Consider the following 25944-nt stretch of genomic DNA (forward strand, 5'->3'; position numbering starts at 1 on the left):
TCCCCCAGCCGCACGCGCCGCCGCCTCCAACACCGCCCGAGCGGGACCCGCAGCCGCTTAAGGAGGCGCTGTTGCCTCCCGTAGTCTCCCTACACTTGGCGACTTAAGGTGGAGCAGGAGAATTCTCGGGCTTCCTTAGCGGCCGCACGGAGGGAAAAGGCGCTCTCAGGCCGCCTCCGTCAAAAGTCAGTCCCAATCCTACGGGAGAGGTCCAAGTCTGTTCTATTTATAGCAGCGGGAGTTTGCACCGTGTCTTTCAGCGGGCAAGTCGACGGGAAGTTTTCCTCCTAGCCGTTATTCTGCAGTGCTTTGCTTTCTCGTCCCACGCCCTTCTTCATTAGTCCAAATAACAAATCACAAATCTATCCCCCGCCTCCTCCACAGCGAACCGATTCGGCAGCCCTGATGTCGTCTTACTGTCATAGTTACTTCCTATTTCACGGAAGTTTCTCTTCTGTGATGCCCAAACGAGTCCACCGCTGGATGTAATGAGATTTAATTTGGAGTAAATGCCGTAGACAAAGAATATACTTAGAGGTCTGAACAGTTGACGCGGGGAACTGCCTATCCTTTACAGAAAGATCTGCTGCCTTAAGTTTGCCTTTTCCCCTCTGGTGAACGTGGCCTTCATTTTCTAGATCTGAACCATATTTTCTATCTTTGCATTCTGATTACTTTTCCTTAGGACCAAGGCCTAGATGCCTGGTATGAAGAGGAACAAAATAAAAGCAGCGATTTGTTTCTGATTACAAATATGATCACAAAAATAAGGTGTCTGTAAAAATATGGATTTTACTGTAGTGCTGAATTTCATATCCTAACTTCTTGAAAAATATGTGCCCACCCATTACCCATTGTTGATTTAACCATGGCTTACTGAATTAACAGTTACTGAAGTATAAACTAACCATACTGGTTGGGGATCCTATAGCAAATTAAGGTAAAATATGGTTGGCTAGTTTGTGATTCAGTGTAGTGTGTGGACACAAAGAGTAGAGGTTTAGTGTATCACAGAAGTGAAACTATATATAAAGACTTTATAGCTGCTGCATTTGTCAGATATACATCTGTTCTACCAATCATTACACCACCTTCAAATAAGGAATCTATACATAATTGGTGACATAAACAAAATCAAGATATTGAGAAATTTGAATTAATATTTTCATATTAGCCACAGAAAGTTGAATACTCAATCATTTGGCATATCAGGTTGGATACACAAGAGCAATTGAGACTTTCATGTATTAACTCTGTATTCAGTCTATACTTCTTTGTAGCTAGCAATTTTCCTCCCAGAGGTTTGTCAGAAGTAGAATTGCTGTTTCTTCTCATCAAATTATATAGTATCTAACACCAATCAAGTTATGTTAGCAGTTGGGGGGAGAGAAGGGGGAAGGGAAATTCACAAGTATCTCTTCTTAGAATTTTAAGTACAATTAAAAGACTACAGTATATAAAAACTGATATTCCAACTCAGTTGTTCAAACTTCACATGATATAGGTGGTTCATCTTCACTTCAGCATATCAAGAATTGCTCACAAACTGAATATAAAAATTTAGGGTCATTACTTAGATTCAGGGTTGGGCTAAAGCTCCAGCACTGAACTAGAGTTTGCTGGCAACTTTCTAATATGACCAAGATTTAGCAACCAGGTGAAAACTGGAAAAATTGGAATTTGGTCAGAATTGCAGATCCAAACCTCCACCAGCCTACAGTAAATTAAAATAATGCCACACAGATAGTCTTTGTTTAGCAACTGTCTCATTTAGCGACCATTCACTTACAGTAATAACAAAAAAGTAGCGTTGTTGAAGATCATAAATACAGTCAGCAAACACTTTGCTTAACAACCAAGTTTCCAGTCTGAATTGTGGTGGTTATTTATTTTCTGAATGTGTCTCACTTTACCAATAGATCATGACCAGCAGAAAATAAGATAATTAAAATAATTTGATTTCATGCCAGAAATAAGATGACATTTTGTGATACTTAATAATATAGAAGGTTCCTTTGCTGCATGATTATCACCAAATATATCCACTGCAGGATGAATGGCGTCTTCAGTAAAAATTATAGACCCACACAGAGCATGTCCAGTGCAGGTTGATATTTATTTATTTTTATTTCCCAAGCTAGGGCTGTGAGACAATGATTAATCCAATGTCATCCTGCCATCTTCCATGCCTAAGAGAGGAGGAGAACCTGAATCTCTTCACTACTAGACTATTTTGGGTTAAGTTAAAAGGCAGATCCAAAGTTTGCTTTCTGAAATATGGATTCTGTGGTTCACTGTGAAGTTTCCAAAATAATTTTAATATAACTGCATTTATGCTACTAGAAGTTGAACTAAGTAGAGAGCCAGGATTTAGTGGTTATGGGGGCTGTGAGCAACAATAGTTACATCCCCCTATGCACAGGAAAAGAAGATACATCCTTTCATAAGCTGATTCAGTGGCAGGAAGTGATCAAGTGTGAACTGCCTTTCAGTCATTTTCTTTTCTTTTCAAAGATTGAAATAAATACATTTTTATGTTTAAATGATCAAAATATCAACTGACATTAACAGCAGTTGTTCTGAAAGGGTGCTGTAGGATTTTTTTTTTTTTTTTGCTATTCTAGTACCAGCATTTCTAATCTTAAATTTTTCTTTAAACTTCAGATTCATACCTAAGTATTTGTTAGCAGGAAGTTTTCCAAATATAAACAATTTCACATTCTTCTAATGTTCAAATTTTTTAAAACATAAATAAAAAAAATTGGAAGTCTTGTTCACAACACACAAGCACGCACACACACACTATTATAAAAGTTTTGACAATTGAAATTTTTTAATTTGGATATACCAGTTTCTTCGTTGCTGCCCCTCCCACCTCATTTTACAAAATAGGAAAAAACACTCACGTTCTCAAAATGAAATCTAGATATAATCTAGAAGATAATCAATAGCTCGGAAAAGCTGCTGGAATGCTGGCCAGTTTCTTAGTTTACAATGCTAGCACCACCGCCTTTCTTTGTAATTTTTGATCTTTATCAAGAATAATCCATCACCTTTTTCTTTTTGACCAATCATTGGATTAAAGGCATCATTCTCTAGTCTATCCTACACTGTAGCCCAGCTCTAACAAGGTCTTCACAGCAACAGAATTAAGTGTAAGAAATACTTCAATTTCCAGACATAGGACGGTGTTTTTGAACTTGGCACCAACAAAATGTGTTGGGATACAGCTCCCAAATTAGCACGGTCAGTTTCCAAAATCTGTAAGTCATTAGGCTCAGAAAGGTTGGCATGTGTTTGTCACGGTTCCAGAAGCAAAGCAGAATTCATTTTCCAGTTTGGGGTAACCAGTGTCCTATTTTAATTTTTTTTTAATTAAGAAACTGAAGAATCCAGTAGCTATTATTTTCTCTGGTAACTCTTACTTGTATATAAACAACCAGCTTGTTGCATTTACTGGCTGAGGTACACTGAAAGAAGTGTACCTCAGCCAGTAAGTACACCTCATTCTGTCCCATTGAAAACAGTCGCCTCTAAATCAATGTGTAAAATTGAACTTACAGGTTATAATAATGCATATACCACATTACAAATTTCAGTTATTTAGCATATACAATTTAGCCATCAATGTGTTATTCTTTGTAATTTTATTATTGGGATAACTCAAGCAATGATAATGCTTTCTTTCCTGGAAAGAAGAGCACTTCAAATATGATCAGAACTTTAAATGCAGATGTTCAAAGATCTTGTAATAGAGTTGTATTTCCAGTGATGATTGTGAATTTTCTTATAAACAGTTTTTACTACTAACCCATAGAAACTCAATTGCTTTTGAAAGTGATTTCCATTTTGTCTGTCTAGTTTCAAGAGTTTGAATGGTCTTGTTTAGTATTTGAATACATTGCACAACAGCATCTTCTTAAGATGATGCCTGCCAGATGCCTTAGACCGCCACTCTCAGGATATTATAGGAATAGTAGCCCAACATATTTAGAGGGTATTGAGTTGGGGAAAGCTATCATAGAACATTATGTAACTAGATACATGCCTTTATTTGCTCTGTATAATTTTTTTAAAAAATACAAACAGTGGAAGAGCTTTCCATGCACATTAACATGACAGTGTGTATGAAAGTCTAATATAGAAACTCAAGAATTTGACAATTCTGGGTTGCTCACATAAATTTTAGATAATTGACGTGTTGATTTCACAGCCATTTGAAAAATTGTCCCTTCCATTATCAATACTCTCCAGATATAATTTTAAAGCTTCAAAATATAACGTATATTTGATTATAAAACAAATGCATTCGTTGTTCAAAAAGCTAATACTTTTCATTGAGTGACAAATTAAAACAGAGCATTCAATTCTCATATCTTCAGTTATGTCAATCAGTTTTAAAGCTTTATACAAAGGGTAGGCTGTATCAATAGTTAACAAAAACTGTATCATGTCAATTCCTAAAAGTTCCATACCTTTTTATTTTATATTAGCTTTTAGCACTGGCCATCATTACTCAAACTCCTTACTGCTGTTTCCCATCTAATACTAAATTTTAGGAATTAAACTTTATTTTTTTAAACAAAACTTTATTGGTAATAGTTTCAAATATGTTTACAACAAAGCACACTGTTAAAGAGGAAGTAGGGTTTGTTTGTTTTTTCTCAGTGAAACAAGTTTTGTTGGATTACACAGAAGTGGTTTTTGTTTCTTCCAAAACTGGGAGCAGATGGCTTTAAGCCTACCTCTCCCCAACTTCACAAAAATGGGATTATAGGAGCTTCTTGGTGGGAAGGGATGATGAAAAGTTGGAGTGGAGGTAAATAAAGCTTGTCTGATCCTAATAGCACTTCTGTGCAGATTACATCTATCAATCCAAAGGTGCTTGCTCTGCTCTCCAGCCATGGAAGAACGGAAGAAACTTAAACTGTGAAATTAGAAAGAGTGTATCTGGAGTCAGGTAGGTGAAGACAGAACACAAGGAGGCATTGCGTTGGAAAGATGAAGGGGGGGGGTATCAGAAAAATTCAGGACAAAACAACAAGCTGCCTTCCCTCCACATCGTTTGAGTCCAACTCCAACTGCTTCCGTCTTTTCAGAGAAAAGACTCTAAACAGATGCCACTTCGTATTTCCAATCTCAACAACAGACCAAAACTGGTCACTCCCTTGTCTGCATGGCACAAGTGAATGGGTTTTGTCTATTTTTGTTTGTAAATCTCACCATCTTTATTATCAGGGTTAGGTTTGCCATCCTTCCCTTGTTATCTTAGCATAAAACCAGAGCAGGTGTCTAGAGATCTTAAGGACTGAAGTAATGGAGCGTCCACACCCAGAGATCCATGCATCACCAACATTGAGGTTTGGGCTGGAATAGGAAGAATCATATCCGGCCAATGTGTCTTGCCAACTATGTGTGTTTTTTATCCCCATTTTAATTGCTACTAAAGGGGACAAACCTCTTCAGACAGTGACAAATAGCTAGATTCTCATCTTTCACAAATCCTGCTTCCTTCTCATTCATTCAAATACTCCAGCAGTTACCTTATGCAGAAGAACTGATCTTGAGATACATTTTGGAGGGGGTGAGGGTAGCTGAGAAGCAAAAAGAATGGGTTTTGGAAATACACATTCAAACGGTGTTTCTTCCCATAGTATTCCTGCTCCAGCTGCAGCCAGTCATTGTCCCCCTTCTGCAAGTGTGAATATTATTGCCTCTTTCTTTCCCAAAACTAGGGACAAAGATATGAAATCAAGTGTAGAAAGAAAGAAAAGAAAAGAAACCACATATTCTTCATGCTAAAATCCAGCTGTTTTTACAGAATTAAAATTCCTGCTGAATTTCATTTAACTGTGCTGGAAACAGCATATAAAAGCATTGCCCCCACCTAGACTGTTAAAACCTTTTTTAAGCCAGTCAACTATGTCTTTAAACTTTTTCTTTAAAGTTAATAAAATGAGCCTTGGAAAGGGATAGGGGAGGAAAGGGCAATTGATAAAAGGATAGGGTTGTCTCACAGTGGGAGGCGAGACAATTGGGTTGGAACCCATTTAATGCTGGTCTAAACACCAAAGTGCTGTTGTGGATGTGTTTACTTTCTGCCTTCCCCCCAATTCCCTTCTTTTTTTTTCTTTTTTGCAATGCCCCATGAACCAAATCATTAGAGATGGTGATGAATTACAAAGTATTCCCTTTCCCTTAAAAATAAAAAGCCACCCAAAAAATCAGGGACTGTCCAATTAGGGTTTGTGTTATCGATTGGAGTCAATGTGAGCAGGAAGGGAATTTGTTTTAAAAACTGCCTGAGAATGGCTGGGAGCCACCTTATAGCTTGCAGTGGATGGTGGATGGATGACATTCATACTACTGTCTTTTCCACAGCTTCAAATGATTTCCCCTTTTCTTTCTTCTGCCCAAACAGATCCAGGTGAACCCCAACACTCTCCCACCTCCCAAAATTAACAAATAGGCAAGGAACTCTGGCCCTTGAGGCTGATCAAATCCAGCCCTTTCTTTTCCTGGGCACACAAAGCAAAGGGGGCTGGCCCTAAAATTCTGCAAACTCTTTGACGCATTTTTCAGTGATAGACACCCGGATCTCCTCTTCCTCATAGTCATCAAAGTTACTTGTGTCGCCAGGTCCTTTGCACTTTGGTATAAAAGGAGCTTCCACCTGTGGAGGAGATAGCACAGTTAAGTATTATTATAATATGAAGACATGTCATCGTGCATTTATAATCAGCTGATCAATTATAACATGAGGCATGAAATAAGGCTACCAGCTTGGTTATTAATCTAAGTAATTTCTCCCTCTTTAAACAGGAACATAAAGACATAGTGATGTTGACTAGAGGGAGAGAGGGAGGAGAGAAAGCGCACCATCAGGTCAATTCTGTTGGCATGGTGAGTGGCAGATCCTCAACAACATGTTTTAACAACTTTTATACTCAGATGAATCCAATGAATACTAAACTAAATGTATAGATCCAACAAAAATGCTTACCTGTTTATAAAGTGGGGTTAAAAAGGCCCTGCTTCTCTATAGAAGAGAATAAAACACACAGGTGCTTAAAGCTATTTCCGCTTAGGCTAGCTCACTTCTAATATTAACACAGGACTGGATAAATTCGCTTAACATAGTTCCTGCACACACACTCATTGATGTAAGGGACATGCTTTAAGGTTTTTTTTTAACCAGGTAAGAGGTAAGAATTCTCCACAAACAAATGCATCGTTACTCTGCTTCAGCTCAATTGGAGCTCTACCTAACTCCTTCCATGTCTGCTACTTAGCCATTCCTTCCCAAAATACAAATTTATCAGCTGAGTCTCCCATTTCTTGTTTCTAATTTAAGAAAAGTTAAATTAAAAATTATCCAGAATTACCTGGTGTATATGCTTTATTTTAAGTAGCCACAATATGCCGATTAAGATATTGTGCTTGGTAAACTGTAGATTTGGGTTAATTTAATGTAAAAAAAACAATAAACCAAAATAGGCTACTATATCTTACTTAGAAAGCTCTGATTAATACAAACTCTGGTCTAACACAATGTATAAACCAAGTCATTGTTTATAAATCAACCCAGCAAATCTGAGGAGGGTCAGAAGTGGAGGAGCAAATACAATAATCAATTTATTTGTATCTAAAATAGTTCATCTTTTTTCATGATCTTGTTGTGTCTTATACCACATTCAGAACCTTCCAGCCCCATTTTATATCACTAGAATAACCAGTGATAATTGTTTGGCAAACAATTTTCAAGAGGGGGAACTTTGTCCCTGCTTCCATTATCCTCCTCTCCTTCAAATAATTCACTTCACATAAATAACCATACAACTCAGAGCAGTGATGGGAAATCTTTTGGGGTTGGGATGTCAAAAATTTGGAATATGGCCTAACTTGACTTTGCTAGCATATCATGTCTTCCCCCAAAGAAAAAGGAAACAATTCTCCATTTCTTTATTTTTTTGTATCCTGTTTTTGTGATTTTTACAAATAACTCAAGGCAGTGAACATATCCAACACACTTTCCTCCTATTTTCCCCATAACCACAACCTTGTGAGGTGTGTTAGGCTAAAGAGTATGTGACTGGCCCAGCTAGCTTTCGTGACTAAGGTGGGACTAAAAGTCATGGTCTCCAGCTTCTAGCTTGGTGCCTTAGCCACTAGACCAAACTGGCTCCCATTTAGGTCATCCTGAACTGTGGCACTTGGCAACAGTACTGAGGCGGGTTCTAAATAGAGGCCTGGGCTTCGACTTCAGACCTAGTGCCACTGCTGCCACTCAAAAAGGCCACCTCATGACATTCTCCAATGAAGGCAAATCTTTGGGAATAGCACAATTGTCCCTGCAGCCCAGTGCTTCCCAGGATTTGCCACATCTTATTAGGCGCTGTTCTTTTGACAGGCTTTGGGGCCTAATTGAGGCTGTTCTGGGTTCACGAAGCCTTCACTCTGAAGTGACTTCAGAGAATGGTCTTCTGCATTTCTGTGGTCTCCAAAAACCATATGAAAGCATGCCTTGTCCTCATGTGATTTTTGGAGGCTCCAGAAGCAACACAAGACAAGAGTCTTCTCATGTGACTTCCAAAAGACCCGGAGGCCACACCAAAGCACAATTCATTCTCATACAGCTTCCACAGGCTCCAGAAATCACACAAAAGCATGTCCCATTTTACATGATTTTGGAGGCTCTGGAGGCCACACAAGAGCATAGTCCTCTCATAACATTTGTAGCCACTGAAAACACAGAAGAACAGGGTATGCTTCCAAGAATACTGTAGTTATCAGTGAATTCTGGTTGTCACACAAAACATTGCGGCCTATCACCTTTGACATGTGTGTCATAGGTTCACCATCATATGACAATAAGTAATTTAGCAGCATGCTTAAAATTTTCTATCAAATGACGAAGGACATAGTAGCTACTTGATATAACATGATATAGAATTAACAACTTTGCACAATTAACTGACCTATTCCAAATCATGCACAATTAATGTAATTTACTGCAAATGCAAATTCACGAAAAGCTGATTCACATCCACATTTTCTAAACAAAACGATAATGATTTTGTTGTATTACCACATCCATAGCGGTAATGCAAATTATATTATGAGTATTACAATACAAGCTGTATTATGAACTCTACTCCAAATCCCACAAATGTGTTCGTTTTTCATTTTAAAATATCAGCTGCTTAAATCTCAGCATTAAGTCTCTAAAGTCCTAAACCTTGAAGATAAAAAGAGCCAGAAGTTTGGTCTCTACTCTCTCAGCATTGGCACCGTGCCACTGACTTCCCTCTTTTGGCACTTTAGTGACTGACAAGTAGTCAAAATTGTATAGGCCCTGCTGCCAAAAGACTGCCTTCTAAGTCCTAAGTGACAATTTGTGGAGGAAACTAAACTCAGATATGAAGATGAACAGTCATTAATTGTTTAGCCCATTCCTGGCTTGCTTTCCCTCTTGCTCTTGTGCCTTGTGTCTCTGAGGACTGATCAGAGGCTTTATCAAAGCATGCAAGCCAGCCAAGAAACCACAAACAACCCATTTGACATCACAATTTAGACAATTCAGAAAGCCATAACTGTAAATAAGTAAAAATTTAAAGTTTGTAATTAAGGTTCGCTGGTCTAGAACAAGCTTTACTTTTTGTGAAGTACTATGGAAGTACTATTGTGCCGTTGCTAACTCGGTGCCTTAAGAAACTGCTCGATGCATCCCCTTTTGTGTATGTGCAAATGGCAGCCTTAAGCCTAGTAGGCAATTGACATTAATATCTGATAATACTTTTTATTTGCTCTTTATTTTAAATAAGCCTGTTGGCTGCGGTTATTTACCTTCCGTTGGTAGATGGCAATCCAATCAGTGGTTGCAAACCACTTGTGATTCTTGATGTCGTTGACTCCATTTTTGAGGTTGCCAAAGCGTTTGGTGAGGTCTACCTGTAGCAGGTTACGCAACAGGTCCTTCAGATCTGAGCTGAAGTGGGATGGGAAGCGGACCTGGATGCAAGAAAACCAATATTTTTTTCTGTCTCCAGAAAGAAATCTCAAAGCTATAGGAACAGGGTAGGCAGTATGATGTCTCATATACTATAGCAATCTATTCCCAAATTTGTGCTCTCCAGAAATATTTAGAATGACTAGGGTGGAGGAGAGCACTCTATAGCTCAAGACATTAACTTTTGAAATTGGAACATTTACCACATAACTACAGTTCCACATAGGTTTTCCAGTACATCTTGTATTTGAATTCCCAAGACCTTATTTTTACAAGAATTTCTGCCTCTTGGGAACTTGAAGATAGGAAAAGTACAGATGGTATAATAAGAATTACTGACACAGGCAGGATTTTTAAAAAAACTAGCAAAAATATTCCTGCATGAAACTCTTACAGATTGCCAAACTACTTTACAAAGTAGAATTTAGTATTTAGCTTTACCTCAGGGCAAGCAGAGGGCAGATTCTGTGTGATTTGCATTATTCCTGATTCCCAACTGACTGATAATAATAGTCTAACATTATACTACTGAAAAAAAAAAATTTATTTGCCTGGAACTATACAAGTTCTGTTAAGTACTAATATTAAAAAACAGAAGAAAATAAATAGTTTGAATTTGGATCTTGGATTCCAGAAAAGTAAAACAAGATGAAGGAAAAGTAGATTGTTTATATCTGAGTTTGACCGATCTTTTCTCTTTTTCAAGCAAACAGACTCTAATGGAGAAAGAGTTGCACCAAGGTTAGAAAGCTAAATGTCTGAAGTCAAATCTAATTTATGCAAATCATTAAGTATTTGCCTAATGCAGGGGTGTCCAACCTTGGCAACTTTAAGACTTGTGGACTTCAACTCCCAGAATTCCTCAGCCAGCTCTGCTGGCTGAGGAATTCTGGGAGTTGAAGTCCACAAGTCTTAAAGTTGCCAAGGTTGGACACCCCTGGCCTAATGCATGTAGCTGGAATATTTTAAAGAAATATCTGACATACTTGCAGAAGTTGGTTACTTGATTAATTTAACTTAATTTGCCCCTGCAATAAACTAAGGTGTCAAACTACTGTAAACATCTGAGCAGAAAAGTTTTTTTTTTTCAATTGAGAGAATAACTTAACTCAAAATTCAACTGACTGGAATTGTGGCAAGGAACTGAGAAGAGAATGTTGACAAACAAGCGACTGAAAGATAAGAATGCTTTACATTATATGCACCACCTAGTGCACATCTGCTTCTCCAAAATATGTTTTAAAAAATTGAGAATATAAAATGCAATTCAGAGGAGATGACAGATAGGAGACTCTAAGATAAAAAACAAACTCTTTCACTAATTAAATTGAGCTGTTACAGTTCAAAAGTACAGCACAAAGTTCTGATATATTTTATATTAACCCAATCAGTTAAAAATAATATCACATGTCCAGCCACAATACTAATATTATTGGGAAAAAGAAATAAAAATATTTCTAAAATTTAGGACACTGCTTTGCTGAATGACACTGTAGGAACTTTTAACACTGCATGAATTTCAAATCAAAAGCAAATCCAGACAGTGGTCCACAGTAAATGAAACAATACACCTAATAAAACATTATTCTTGATTGTTTATCAATAAAGGTAAGTTTCCTTACAGTAAGAGTTGTGTGGAAAGGTTAAAACAGTTTACCTTTTGGCTTATATTCTGCCTCACATGGTAGCTGATATCAGAGGTAATATTTTTTAGAACAATGTACATAAGCAGGGCCCTTTAAAACTTTTTCAGGAAAGTGGTCAAGCAGAGAGAAGGCAAAAAAAAGTTAGAGGCAGATGAACGAAAAGTTAGCATATGAATTTTGTTGGAAGTAGAGATGCCTTGGATTGGAGTTTCTTTTCTATTTAGTCCTTCCCAAATGAGATCCAGACAACTCATACCTTCATGGTTACAGTACAATAAGACTACCCTTTGCCTGGTTTTATTCTCTTAAACATTATGCAGAAAAAAGAGGGGCCATGCAAATTTCCATACGTTTTGCTAGTACAGTGAAACCTGTGAGTAATGCCAGAAAGGTTAAATTCAAAATGTTGTCAAAAGAATAGTTTAAAGATGTCCACTTGCAATCTACAGAACTACAATTACTCTAGCATTTACTTGGCAGGGTAATATCCAACTTTTAGTGAGTATTATAGGTTACTAATGGAATGGAGCCTGCCCATTCCATTCGTAACCTGAGGATTCGTGGGAGTGAATCTTGTACCTTGAATGGGATCACTCCCTCCTTTTGCCCACACATTCGCTAATCGAATGCGTGGCTCATTAAGTGCACATGAGGTATTTCAGGGTGGGGAAAGAACATGGGGGGCTAGTGATGGAACAGGCCACCTGCTTAAGACCATCCAAGGCCTCCCGACCCATTGAAATACCTCAGGCTCCTCATGATTGCTTTCTTCCCTACCCAACCTGCCATGCCGGGTCACTTACCGTGCAAAGATCTAGCAAGCAGTCTCGTCTCCAGCCTTTCAGCCACGTGCGCCCCTCCAACACTCCATTCAGGCCTCTGGAGGCCTCCCCTGGCATGTTGTAGGCTGAAATGGAGCTTTGGAGGCCCAAGCGAAGCATCAGAGGGGTGTCCCTCTGGAGCTTCATTTTGGCCTGTAACATGCCAGGGCAGGCCTGCGGAGGCCCAAACGGAGCTTCGGAGGGATGGATCTGCCCCTCCAGAGCTCCATTTCGGCCAGCAACATGCTGGGGGAAGCCTGCAGAGGAATGAATGGAGCTCCATTTCAGCCTGCAATGTGCCAGGGGAGGACTGCAGAGGCCCAAATGGAGCGTCAGAGGAACGAATCCGCCCCTCCAGAGTTCCATATTGTCCTGCAACATGCCAGGGGAGGCCTGTGGAGGCCCAAATGGAGTGTCGGAGGGGCAGATCCACCCCTCCAAACCTACATTTTGACTGGCAATGTGCAGGACTAATATTGCAGAGCCTCTGTGGTTGTTCATAAGGGCGAACAACTGCCATGCTGCAATATTCGTATTTCCAGGACTTGTTTGTAAACGCTAGAGAGTACTTATCATGTAACTTCGAACAATCGCTAAGGGAACGCTCATAACCTGTGGATTACCTCTATAAATGTATATTTTTTTAAAATAAATATTTAATGTGCACTCAAGGTAAAGGTAAGATTCTATTCCATGTAAAAAATGACCAATAATGTACATCAGGCAGGTGTAATATTTTGCATGCAGCAAATAAGGCATCTGCTGAAATATTACCTTCCCAGAGACAATTTTCTCATAGATCTGAATAGGCTGGTCTGCAAAGAATGGAGGATAGCCAGCTGCCATCTCATAGATGAGGACACCAAGAGCCCACCAATCCACTGCTTTGTTATAACCCTGCAACAGGAATAAAAACTCAGATCACAACCAGAAGAAGTGGAATATTTAAAGAGCTGGGGGGCTCACCCAGCCCTTCCCCAATTTGACCAGGCACAGAAACACAACATACTATCCATGGACAATGCAGATCACTCACCTTACTCAAAATGATTTCAGGAGCCAAATATTCTGGAGTCCCGCAAAGGGTCCATGTTCGGCCTTTCACACGTTTGGCAAAGCCAAAATCTGTGACCTGAAGGTAGAATCAAATAGAATTGAATTCTTTATTGGCCAAGTGTAGTTGGACACACAAGGAATTTGTTTTGGTGCAAATACTCTCAATATACATAAAAGATACATTCGTCAAGAATCATAAAGTACAACACTTAATGATTGTCATAGGGTACAATAAGCAATCAAATATAATAGGAAACAGTCAATATAAATCGTAAGGATACAAGCGACAAAGTTACAATCATGCAGTCACAAGTGAGAGGGGATGGGTGATAAGGAGTGATGAGAAGATTAACAGTAATAGTCGTGCAGACTTTGTAATAGTTGAACAGTGTTGAATGATTTGTTTAGCAGAGTTGAGGTCAATTTTAAAAATGAGAATTGTCAACAATAACGGTGATGGGGTAGGAATGAACCTTAAACACAAATCCAACTTGGGTAAAGGGAATATTTAAGGCCAGAACAGGTAGATTAAAGAGATTTGTTTTGGAAAGATTTGTCTCTTAAGAACAATACCAAGATTTGTACTATTTTTCAAGATAAGAAAAAGGCTATACAGTATTATTCAGAGTACATTCAATTAGACAGTCTGTTTTGGGGCTATCTATTTCTATTAATCAAACACAAATAATTGGAGGACATGCTTTTTGCCAGCAATTCCACTACATTTTTATACAAAATTGCTTATGCATAGCAATATTCATGTACTTATACAGTAGTTCCTGCTTGCTGACTATTTAGAGACTGATTGATATGGTGACAATTGGGAAAAAATAACTTTACAGTCCATTTATAACCTTTATAGTTGTCTCTATCAGCTGGAAAGACCAGGACCACATGTGAAGTTCCAATTAACCTGATTTATTACTACTCATGCCTATGTAGAGGAATCTACTCAATTAATGGTTAGCACTATTTTGGTGCTCGATAAGGGTCAACGGAATTCAGGAGGGGTTGGACTTAGTCCATTGTGGCTACATAGATTCTAGGCTGATTCCTCTTTTAACTCTGCCCCCTGGTTCTGCCACTCTTTCTCCTACATTCCCTCAGTCACATGATCATCATTACAATCACTGCATGTCCTGTGCCTGACTTATGGGTTTTTTTTTTCTCTTCCCCTCTTGCTTGATTGGAGAGAAAGGGTTTTGAAGAAAGGAAGCTATTTCTCTTGAGATCTCTTTCTCTCCAATCTCTCTGTGAGGTGATGGTGTGAGAAAAAAGCAAATGATTTTTGTAGTAATCTCTTCTTTGTTTGATATTTCCCTACTTCCAGTGTGATCACATTGCTGTTGATGTATAGAAGAGCAAACAGTTTACTTTCTTGCAATTTTGCAATCAAGCAGCAGGAAAAGGAGACATTGCCTACAGAAATCACTTGCTTTTTCCCCCCCATCCCCTTCACCAAACAAGGAGGTTGGAGAAAAGGAGAGTACTCTAGCCCAGTGATCCCCAACCTTTTTTATGGCGCGGCCCGGTACCGACATCAGCTGGGCGCCGCCATCTTGTTTGTGATGAAAAGTGCTTCGTGAGCTTTTCCGGTGAAAGCTCACCGGAAGCACTTTTCATCAAAACAAGATGGCGGCGCGGCTCGTGAGCTTTCCGGGAAATGGCTTTCTACCCAGAAAAGCTCACGAGCACGCCGCCATCTTTTTGATGAAAAATTCCGTGAGCTTTCACCCGGAAAAGCTCACCGGAAGCACTTTTTCATCAAAACAAGATGGCGGCGCCCAGCAAGCCAGCGGCCTGGTAGGACTTGTTCCACGGACCGGTACCGGTCCACGGACCGGTGGTTGGGGACCCCTGCTCTAGCCTGTCCACAGTTGCCAGTCCCAGGCTGTGGCACCACTGCATTCCTTTCAATGCGTACAAGACAATAAGCACTTGAGCATTCCAAAGGACGGGATGGTTAGGAGGCAAACAAAAGCAAAAGGTGTAAAACTGAGTAGTCCTCTCTTTCTAGCCAGAAAGGATTCTTGCAGTCACATCATTTCCTACTTAGAAAGCCCTTCACTTAGCAGCAAGGTTATTTATCCCAATTGGGGTTTATTTATTTATTTTTTTAGAAAATGTATTGGCTGCCCAATACCCTGAGGTTCCTCAGGGTAACTCTGGGTGGCTTACAATCATAAAAAAATTAAAACTGTACAAAGTATAAGCAAAATACATATAAAATAAAACATACAGCAGCCCAATTAAAAGATGGGGAGGGTGGGAGCAGGATGGCATCTGTTGTTAATCAGTCAATCCCCTCCACTGTGGTGTTATTAAGCAAGCACACTACCTAAAGCCTCAAATAATCAGAGGCAGGAGCTTAGTTCATGGATCATGCTGAGTCAGTTTATTTTATTATTTATTTATTTTGAGGACCCAGATTGTTGGGGGCAATATGCTGACTCTGTAAACTGTTTAGAGAGGGCTATAAAGCACTGTGAAGCAGTATATAAGTCTAAGTGCTATTGCTATTTTATTTTAGAAAATTTATATTGCCGCCTGCTCACACATGCCTATTTTGTTCAGTCATGGCCTGTGAATATAATCTAGTGGTCAAATTTGCACTTAATGTTCACTGTCCCAGACTATTGACATGGGTAATAATTCTTAAGAGTGCTGAATATGAGTGTGAAATTGATATGAAATAGTGCTACCTCAATATAGCCCTGCTGGTCAATGAGGAGATTTTCAGGCTTCAAGTCTCGGTAGATAAGATCTAGTGAGTGCAGGTACTCAAAAGTCAACACAATCTGAGCGGCATAGAACCGGGCATGAGGTTCACTGTAAAAAAACAACAGGAAAACAGGGAGAAATATTTTCATTACTTATTTCCAAATGTCAGTTAGCTTTCTTTCTACACCAGGGGTGTCAAGCTTGATTTCATTGACGGCCACATCAGGGTTGTGTTTGACCTTGGGGGGCGGTGGCGGGGGAATGGCCGGGAGGGGCATGGCCAGCTTGACATCACTCATTGAGGCTCCATTTTCAGTCGTGATGGCCTCCTATAGCCTTCTGCCAGCAAAAACGGAGCCTGTGGAGACTGCGCGCAGCCCGCCCAGGGTCCATTTTTGGCTACAACAGCCTCCTCGTGCTCCATTTTTACTGGCAGAGGGCTGCAGGAGGCCATTGCAGCCAATAATGGAGCCTCGGTGTGCCATGCATGCCTTCCCCGAGCTCAGTTTTTCCTGGCACAGGGCTGCAGGAGGCTGTCGTGGCTGAAAATAGAGCCTGAGAGGGCCACATGTGGCCCTCCTGAGCTCCGTTTTGCTGGTCCTTCGATGTTTCTAGGGCTGCCCTACGGGCCAGATCTAAGCACCCTGGATCTTGAGTTTGACACCCCTGTTGTACATTGTTCCCCAGGCACTAACAAGGAGCCAGATGTTCCTTTCCCCTTTTGAAATACAAACTTAACTTTTTCATCAACTGTCTTAGAAGAGCAGTTCTAAACTAAAGTTTTTGTCTTACTGACTTTGCCAATGTTATGCCCAAATCAATCAATATCATTTGATGAAAAGTGTTAAGCTCCAGTGACCCTACCAGGCTTGGCCATCTAGCCATAAAACAGTTTCTATCCTATCTTTTGACTTTCTCTCAAAATGCATAACTCTGTATCAGAGATTAGCAGGGTATGCCAAAAAATTCATAAATTTTTCCCAGATATACTTAAGTACAAGGTGAAAGAAACTGGAAAAATGATTATTGGGTTTGCTCCCTCGTTTAATATCTGGGAATCAAATATAAGAACTACAATACCCAGTTCCTTTGTTCCCACTAGCATAATTCCATCCCTGTAGGGAATACACCTACCTGAACCTGCCAATCCGTCGTAGGTGGGAGAACATCTCACCACCTGGGATGTATTCCATCACCATGTACAGATTTGTATTATCCTGTAATTGAATGCAGAAATAAACTAAGAGTGATAATAACAAGCAGCGCTTTGTTCCCCCCCTTCACCTCTGATGATTCCAGATACACAACTAATCAATTATTACAAAAAGACAACCCACCTTTCTAAAGTAATGCAGTAATGTGCAGAAAGAGGAAGGAAGAATTTATTGTAAACAGAATTAATTATCTTGCAAACTGATGCAAGCAATGAATCCAAGTATCTTGCTTTATAGTTACAAAGGAAATCCCCCCCTCCATTATTTTTACAACGCTTATGGATCTAAGCTGGCTACAGAGCAGATTTTACTGCTTAGAATTCAATATCAATATGTTTTACCTCTTTCGTTATGGCTAATTTACTAGAGATATGACAACAAACAATTCAATCTTACAAATGTTCCAACTCAGGAAACATTCCAAGCTAATTTACAGAGTACTCCAACCTTCATTTTGCTGTTGGAATAGCAAATTGTTCCAGAAATGGAACATTTTGCATTGTTTACTTTTCTCCAATCTTTATATGTTTAATTTTACTTTCAATCTATTCCCTTTGTGTATAAATGCATTGATCCTGCCCCACCAGCAATGTCTACACTTGAAAACCTGGGAATACACACACACACACACACACCCAAAACATTTCTTTTTTATTTAAGTTATATGGCCACACAATCCAAAAACAAGTCAGAGCAACTAACAAACAACTTAAAAAACAATAATAAAAACACATGGGAGAAACAGAAAAAAATTGGTAGAGGACACCAATCCATATAATACAGTGCCTTTAGAAATAGATTCATTCAACACTCTGGCCCGTCATGCACAGTTTTTCCACAACCTTAATAAAAGCCAATAGGGCTATCCAATTTTGGGAGGTTGGGGGGTGGGGCAACATGCTGTTCCAAAGGGTAGGTACCATATCAAGAGAAAGCATTCTTCCTGGATTGCATTAGTTGCCATTGCTTGTTGGAATGCACCCAGAGCATATCAATTTTGTTGGAAACTCAGTTCTATTTAAATAGTGTAAAGTAAACCCAGTAAATTTTTCTTATATAGAAATTGGGTCTGAGTTGTATGCAACTAACAAAAAAACACTCTAGAGGTTGCAGATAAATGAAGGTCAACTAAGTCTGCGGCAGCTGTGAAAAATGCAAATTTTCCACTAGGAATCATTAGAAATTAGACTGAAAATAAAACTGTCAATAATTGGGATATTGCTAGGCGTCAAGCAATAAATTTAATAAAAATAGCAATATTATATTTTACAATTAGAGCTGCCATGTTTAAAAAAGTGATATAACAGAGTTGGAATAAGTACAAATGAGGATAACTAAATGATCAGAGAATTCAAATATTTTCCCTTTGAAGGCTAGAATATTAGACATGTAAAATCAGATATGGCATGGACAAAGTGGACAGGCTTTCTTTTCCTCACATTCTCAAAACACTAGAGCCAGAGGTAATCTAACAAAGAAAGTGACTTTTTTATCAATTATTCTGTGGAATTAAATATTATAAGACATGATCATGACCACCAGGAACACAAATAAATAAATAGACAACAAATTGAGTATGGGCTATCAAATACCAATTGTAGGGTAACAATGGAGGAAGAGGGATATGTCACCCTCAATTGTCTATGTGACACCAGTGATATCTGGAGGCCATTATGAAAAACAGAATGTTGGACTAGAATAGACCTTGGCTTGATAACTACAGGTAGTCCTCACAACCATTTGTTCAGTGACCATTTGAAGTTTCAAAGGCACTGAAAAAAGTGACCATTTTTCACCCTTATGAGTATTGCAGCATTGCCATGGTCACATGATCAAAATTCAGATGATTGGCAACTGTTTTATAACAGTTGCGGTAATCACCTTGTGCAACCTTCTGACAAGCAAAGTCAATGGGGAAGCCAGATTCACTTAACAAACAGGTTACTGAAGTAATTCAGTCAACAACTATGGGAAGAAAGTTTGTAAAATAGGGCAAAATTCACTTATCTTGCTTAGGGATGAAAATTTTGGTCAGTTGTGGTTGTAAGTTGAAGACTACCTGCATTCTATGTCCTTAATGCTACTGCAACCTTAAGAAGTAGCATAAGAACCCATTGATTACCACTTCTATTTCAGTTCTACACATTATTACACAGTTCAGTTATTCTCACCCACAATGGGACAAATTAAATATGCAGAGATACATTTTAATGTAAGACTTCAGTCCTAAATATTGCTGTTAGGAAGTCACTGCCATAAATTTAAAAGTGACTAATTACTAAATAAACAATTGTTTAGAATCAACTTTCAATCCTTATCTCTAGAGTCAACAGATGTTATATAACATACAAGGCTTGTACATCATGTGTCTCACCAAGGAGTTTTGTGCAGACTGGAGGGTGTTTTTAACAAAGTAATATATTCACTATTACCCACTGCCCCAAAAGATGTACTGCCAAGCATCTCGAAGCATAATCACCACCTCCAGCACTGCCGTTACTTCGTTAGCTACAGTGGTGGAATGCTGCTGGTTTAACAACTGGTTCGGTGAGCGTGCGCTTGCATGCAGCACTGAAAATGGAGCATTTAGAAGCTCAGCTGCTTACCTTCCAAGTCAGCAACAGTAAGTAGAACAGTGGGGGGTGGGGGATCAACTGTGTCACGCAATTGAGATGAGCTACAAAGCAGGAAATAAAAAACAGGATAGGGCGGGGCCGGGGCCAACTGATCGTTGGAACTACTGTTCGTGTGAACCAGTCCGAACCGGCAGCATCCCACCACTGGTTAGCTATGGAAAAGCAGATTGGCAGGAAGATATTCCTTTAGAGTTCATGGTGATTTTTAATTTATCAATGTGGCCCTTTCCTCTCTACAAGTTGTACAGTTCTGATACTGCATAAACTACGTACAATGTCTCAGGCAAATTGAGTCATTTACACTGGTATTTTATTGTCAAGGACTGCAATGCTTGAGGAAATAACTAGCACTGATCTCAACTGGGCATATTTTCAAACAAGTATTTAGTTCATAATCTTAGCTCAAGGTTGTGCAGAAGGTAGATCAGGATGTTTTGGTAAGCTTTTTGGTGATGTCCAATAGATAAAGATGACTTGTTGCTCCTAGATGTTTAACAACTCTCCTTCAATCATAAATTAAAATATTGGAATAAAATATAAAATGTTTGGACAAAGGAAGTGATTAACCTAGAGAGGATTTTTGTTTGGAAAGGCCATGAGCTTGTTGCTTCAGGACACATTCTTGGACTCATAAGTCTTTCATGTTAGATCTATTCTTCTGCATCTGGTGGACCTCAAGGTTTTTAGCAAAGCCCAGATACAATATCAAGACAGGTTAGCCCATCTTATGTGATAAACATGGAGAATACTAGAAGGATTTTAAAACTCATGTTGTGCTTTACAGCAAAGATAGGTTGAGCTTAATGGCTTTTTATAATCTGGTCTGACAGGTGGGTTAAGTAATAGAAACCCTTAGAGCAGACCTGTCAAACTGGCGGCCCGCGGGCCGGATGCATTACACAGACTGGCTCTGCAAAGGCAAAAAACATCACAATACGTCACGGTACATCACGTGACACAATTGAATTTGACACCTGTGCCTTAGAGCATTTTGAATGGTCAAGCCTGTAAAGCAGTATGATGTCATGTTACGTATCCTAAACCCATATGCTCACTATGGCAGCTTCATATTGGTCATTTCAAAGTTTTTTTCCCCCTTAGGCTGCCACTATGAAATCATCACTAAGACATTTTATACACATTTCAGAATGTTGCACATTCATTTCAGGGGCAGACTTATTTCCAGGATTGACACTTCAACATTAAATAACACTGTTATTTCCCTTCTACTGCATGCAGAAAATTTATGATGAGTATAAGTTTTGCTAAATGTTTGAATGTGTTTTAATTGCAAAGGACACTACGTGAAGATACTCACTCTGTTCATCTGCTCACTGTCTCTAAAAAGGAAAATTCTTCCTTGGAGCCAAATTTCTGATGACTTTAGAGCAACAGATGTTCAGAGAATTACGAATCCAGCAGGGGAGAGAGAAAGACTGTTACTTGACATCACCTACCTTGAAAGAATACTCTAGCCTGACAAGGAATGGGAAGTTCACAGCCTGAAGAATGCGTTTTTCATTGAGGGTGTGCTCAATCTGCTTCAGTTTAACAACCTACAATACAGAAACAAGATCAAGTCAGGTACAGCTTCCTCTTCAATCCTGCTTTGCAAAGCAATGATCATCAGCACGTCCAGACTTACTTTCTGCTTATCAAGGATTTTCATGGCAAAATAATTTCCAGAGTCCTTGTGCTTCACAAGCATCACCCTTCCGAAAGAGCCTGTACCCAGGGTCTTGAGCCGGTCGAAATGATCCAAACTGGATGTGTTCTGCAAAAAGGAGAAAGACGGAGAAATGGCTTTGTATAACAGGCTATAGCTACTACCTTTGGAGAGACAAAGCTTCAAGTTGTGGGATGATTAGGTTTTGTCTGATTGATAGCCCACTTCCTTTGCTATATTATAGGTGATTTCAAAGGCCTCCACCACTTCTATGTTCGGGCCAAGTGTTCAACTATTATTTTCATCTATTATCAATCTCTTATGTAGGATTTGGAAGAGTTAGGCTTCTACCACTAGAGGGCACAAGATGTAAATCCTTTCAGTAGGCTAGGACAAACAGAACAAGCAAACTTAATCCACCAAGAATAGATTAATATATATTTTAGCTCTAGCCAACAACACTTATCAAATAGTAAAATAAGACCACCACAACCTGGAGTTTGTAGTCTAACAGCATAATAAATCCCAATGCGCTAGTTAGGCAACCAGGCTAGATAGTGGAACAGAGAGAAAAGACTCTGAGGTTGAGAACTACATTTTGTTACTTAGAACATGGTCTGCGGGCAACTGAATATTTTTGAACAGTTTGTATCATTTGTCCACTCCTTGTACATGCAACCATCCTGATAAACACTGCTGATTCTTAGTGACAGGTAACTTCTACAAACTAAATTTATGGAAAATAATGTCCTTCAAAGAGAAAAAACATGTTATATATTTCAAGATTATTTACATATAAAACACTAAACAAAATCACAATTAAATAACAAGATCAGGAATCTGAACCATGGGTAAATTTTTAATTGTACAGATAGCCTCAATTATTTAATATAGCACTCACTCCCATATAGGCCTTTATTTATTTAGGAAATTTATATGGCCCCCATCTCATATACACAACTCTGGGCAGCTAACAATTAAAGCAGAATAAAAACAATAAAAACAACCAGAATAAATAATAACAGAAATAGCATAAGACAGCAGCCAAAAACTCTCAGTCTAACCAGAACACAGGCTCACTCCTAAACACTCAGCATAACCACAAAACATATTTGTCACCTCCCCAGGCTTAATAACAAAGCTGTGTTTTTAGTGACTTGTGAAAGGCCAGTAAAATAATTTCTGAGTGGGTGATGTTCCAAGGGATGAGTCTCAAAGGAGAAACAACACTTCTTCTGGGTCCCAAAAGATGACTTTTTCTCAGGCATGGGACCCAGAATATGCCTCTCTTGCTAGATTTAACAGGATACAAATGCCCCAGTGGAGAGATGCTCCAGTAAGTAGCCTGCTCCAAGTTAGGAAGGGTTTTTATAGGTAACCACCAGCAACCTGAAATGCATACTGGTATCCTTTCAACTGAACTGACTGATGGGGGGGTAGGATCATTATTTTTTCATATAGACGATAGTACATGTTGGATTATTCTGTTATGAAATAAATGAAACCATTTCCAAAATTTGGAAAGGTGGATTTTGTTTCCTTTGTGTATCAGTTGGAGCCATATAAGTTTTCATAAAGATAATACAAAGATTCAAAATATCTGAAAGAAGGAGTACCTTTTCATTAAACTATACATCTACAATCATGGCACTGGTTTTTAAGTGTGCCAGCATTCTATAAGGCAACATTAGAATTCTTGACAAACTTGTTTAAATGCAGTTTCAGTCCAATGGAAATTTAATAATGTGTGGTTCCCTCTACATACCCATTGTCATTTTAAAATTGGGCTGAAGAACAATTTTCATTTCATTATTCCTACAGACAAAAAAAAAGAGTTGACTATGAGAAATGCAAGGCACCACCATACCTGTGATGGATTCTCCCATTTCTTAAGGAATTCTTCTTTGGCTTTTGCAAGAAACTCTTTCACTGTAAGAAAGCAGAGGGGAAGAAACAATGTTGAAAAGGAAGAAAGATGCTTGAAGACCTCAACTGTTAAATAATATAAATCAAGGAGACTTCAGTGGGAAGCAAGAGTCTCTTTTTAACAAGGTTCTCTCTCACTCCTTTGAGTGGCATATTAATGAATACTAGATTCATTCAATAGACCAAAACGAGCCTCTTTTAACAAGTCTGACTTGTAAGGAGTTATTGTTTCCAAGACAGTAGAAAATAGCATACACAGATCTCTCCAGGATTCAGCTAGTGATCTCTGGCTGAACACATGATAAAGACTTACCTATTAAATCCATACTACTCTAAGAGCCCCAAATCCAATCCAAATAATTGAAAAAGCTCCATTGTAATCAGCTCTGTTCTAGATTACAATTGCTGGTCTGTAGGCCTATCAGCATAATACTTAATGGGTTAAATTATACATGTTGTAAAAATATGGATGGCCATTAGAATGGCTGGAAAAAGCTACAGAAAACATTAATTCTTTGACATTGATTTTTGCAGCTCCAATGGTATGTCCTAATATTGGGAAGGTATCAGCATTTATTTATTTATTAGAAACTTCCCCAGAGATGCCACCAAGATGATAAATAAACCAAAGTACAGGTAGTCCTTTACTTACGAACACAATTGAGCCCAAATTTATTGTTGCTAAGCGAGACATTTGTTAAATGTGAGTTTTGCCCCATATTACGACCTTCCTTGCCACAGCTGTTAAATGAAACACTGCAGTTGATAAGTTAGTAATCCAATTGTTAAGTGAATCTGGCTTTCCCATTGACTTTGCTAGTCAGAAGATTGCAAAAGGTGATCCGGCACCCAGGGATGCTGCAACGGTTATAAACAAAAGTCAGTTGCCAAGCATCTGAATTTTTATCTCATGACCATGGGGATGCTGCAATGGTCATAAGTGTGGAAAAATGGTCGTAAGTCACTTTTTCAGTGCCTTTGTAACTTTGAACGGTCACTAAACGAGGTAGGTCAAGGACTACCTGTACATTAAAATGCCATTTAAAACTACAAATAAACTTGTAAAAAAATTAGGATTGCCTTACTTGGTTTTCAAAATGCCGAGGTAACAAAAACCAATCTTATCTCTTCTTACATGTCCATGTTCCCCACATGCCACATAGAGTTTCAGGGATCCCAGCCATTTAATCAAGAGCAGGCAACTACTACAGTCTGAACAAGTGAGGTAGAGACACTTTGAGCTCTCACCCAGGTTTCAGAAAACAAGCGAATGAACAGGATTAAAAATGCAATGGTGAATCCACTAGCTATTTAAGACTAAAAAGCTTTTCTTATTTTTTTTCTCAGAATGGCAATTGCCAAATTCAAAACTTGGAATTTGATACAACTGCTTTTACAACTGGAAGTTTCATGAATACGTTCCTTCTTTAAGGAAATTTTCATGACAGATCCTATCATTTATTTTTTTTGAACTTGCAGTTATGGGGCATCTTCTAGAAATGAATTTCTCAGAAAAATCTGAGCATGCACAGATTCTTCTGGAACTCATTCAATACTTCCAAACTGTTGAGAAAAATGGAAGTATTTGCAACTAAAATGTTCCTTTTAAGCATTCAGCAGTCACCACAAATTCATGGAAAACAGCAACTGCAGCAATATGTTTAAAGCAATAATTAGATATCATATCATGATGTGTTTGTGTGTGGAAATATACATTCTATCAAATTATAAGGCTACACAGGTGGGACTGATTGACATAATTTAATTTTGAGAAAGCATTCTCATAAAGAAAAATGAACTCCCAATAAAACAGAATCCTGGAAGATTCAGGACAGACAAAAGGAACATTTTATTTTTATACTGCACATAATTAAAGTTTGGAATCTGCTACCACAAGCTTGACTGGCTGCAAAAATGGTTTGGACCAATGGACAGAAGTCATGGGAAGCAATGTTTATTAGCCTGGGACCGCTTCTGAAGGCCACATGTTGGAAGACTAGTGGGCTTCCTTGTGCAACTGGTTGGCCACTATGAGAACAGAAAGCTGGACTAGTTGAGTCAGAGATCTCATCCAGGAAGCCATTGGTTATGCACTTATGTTTCTAAGGCAATGACTATAGTAGTGGGAATTCCAGAACTAGACAAGCTTTCCAAAAACCATTTGAGGGTATGATGGAGAGGAGAAATCTTTCTTCCTAAATAGTAGGAATCCAAAAATCCCAGCCCCTTTTCTCTACTTTAATTATACC

At 38.8% G+C, this 25944-nt stretch overlaps 1 protein-coding gene across 8 annotated transcripts in view; it reads right to left on the bottom strand.

The window, feature by feature from the left end:
• Positions 1–4028: 4028 nt before the first annotated feature.
• The window catches only part of PRKACA (protein kinase cAMP-activated catalytic subunit alpha), a 66938-nt gene continuing 45022 nt past the window's right edge, over positions 4029–25944 (bottom strand). For all 8 annotated transcript variants that reach the window (XM_087955574.1, XM_087955569.1, XM_087955571.1 and 5 more), the window contains 9 exons: positions 23637–23698; positions 21749–21877; positions 21561–21659; positions 17388–17470; positions 16235–16361; positions 13513–13608; positions 13251–13373; positions 9847–10011; positions 4029–6673 (listed from right to left, as the gene is read on the bottom strand). In XM_087955574.1, the coding sequence (XP_087811700.1) occupies positions 6548–6673; positions 9847–10011; positions 13251–13373; positions 13513–13608; positions 16235–16361; positions 17388–17470; positions 21561–21659; positions 21749–21877; positions 23637–23698 (1010 nt within the window). In that variant the 3' untranslated portion in view covers positions 4029–6547. The remainder of the gene's footprint in view (positions 6674–9846; positions 10012–13250; positions 13374–13512; positions 13609–16234; positions 16362–17387; positions 17471–21560; positions 21660–21748; positions 21878–23636; positions 23699–25944) is intronic.

Source organism: Notechis scutatus, chromosome 2 (genome assembly GCF_049901735.1).
Source record: "Notechis scutatus isolate UNSWTSFEM ecotype Mainland chromosome 2, rNotScu1.2, whole genome shotgun sequence".
NCBI classification, from domain to species: domain Eukaryota; kingdom Metazoa; phylum Chordata; class Lepidosauria; order Squamata; family Elapidae; genus Notechis; species Notechis scutatus.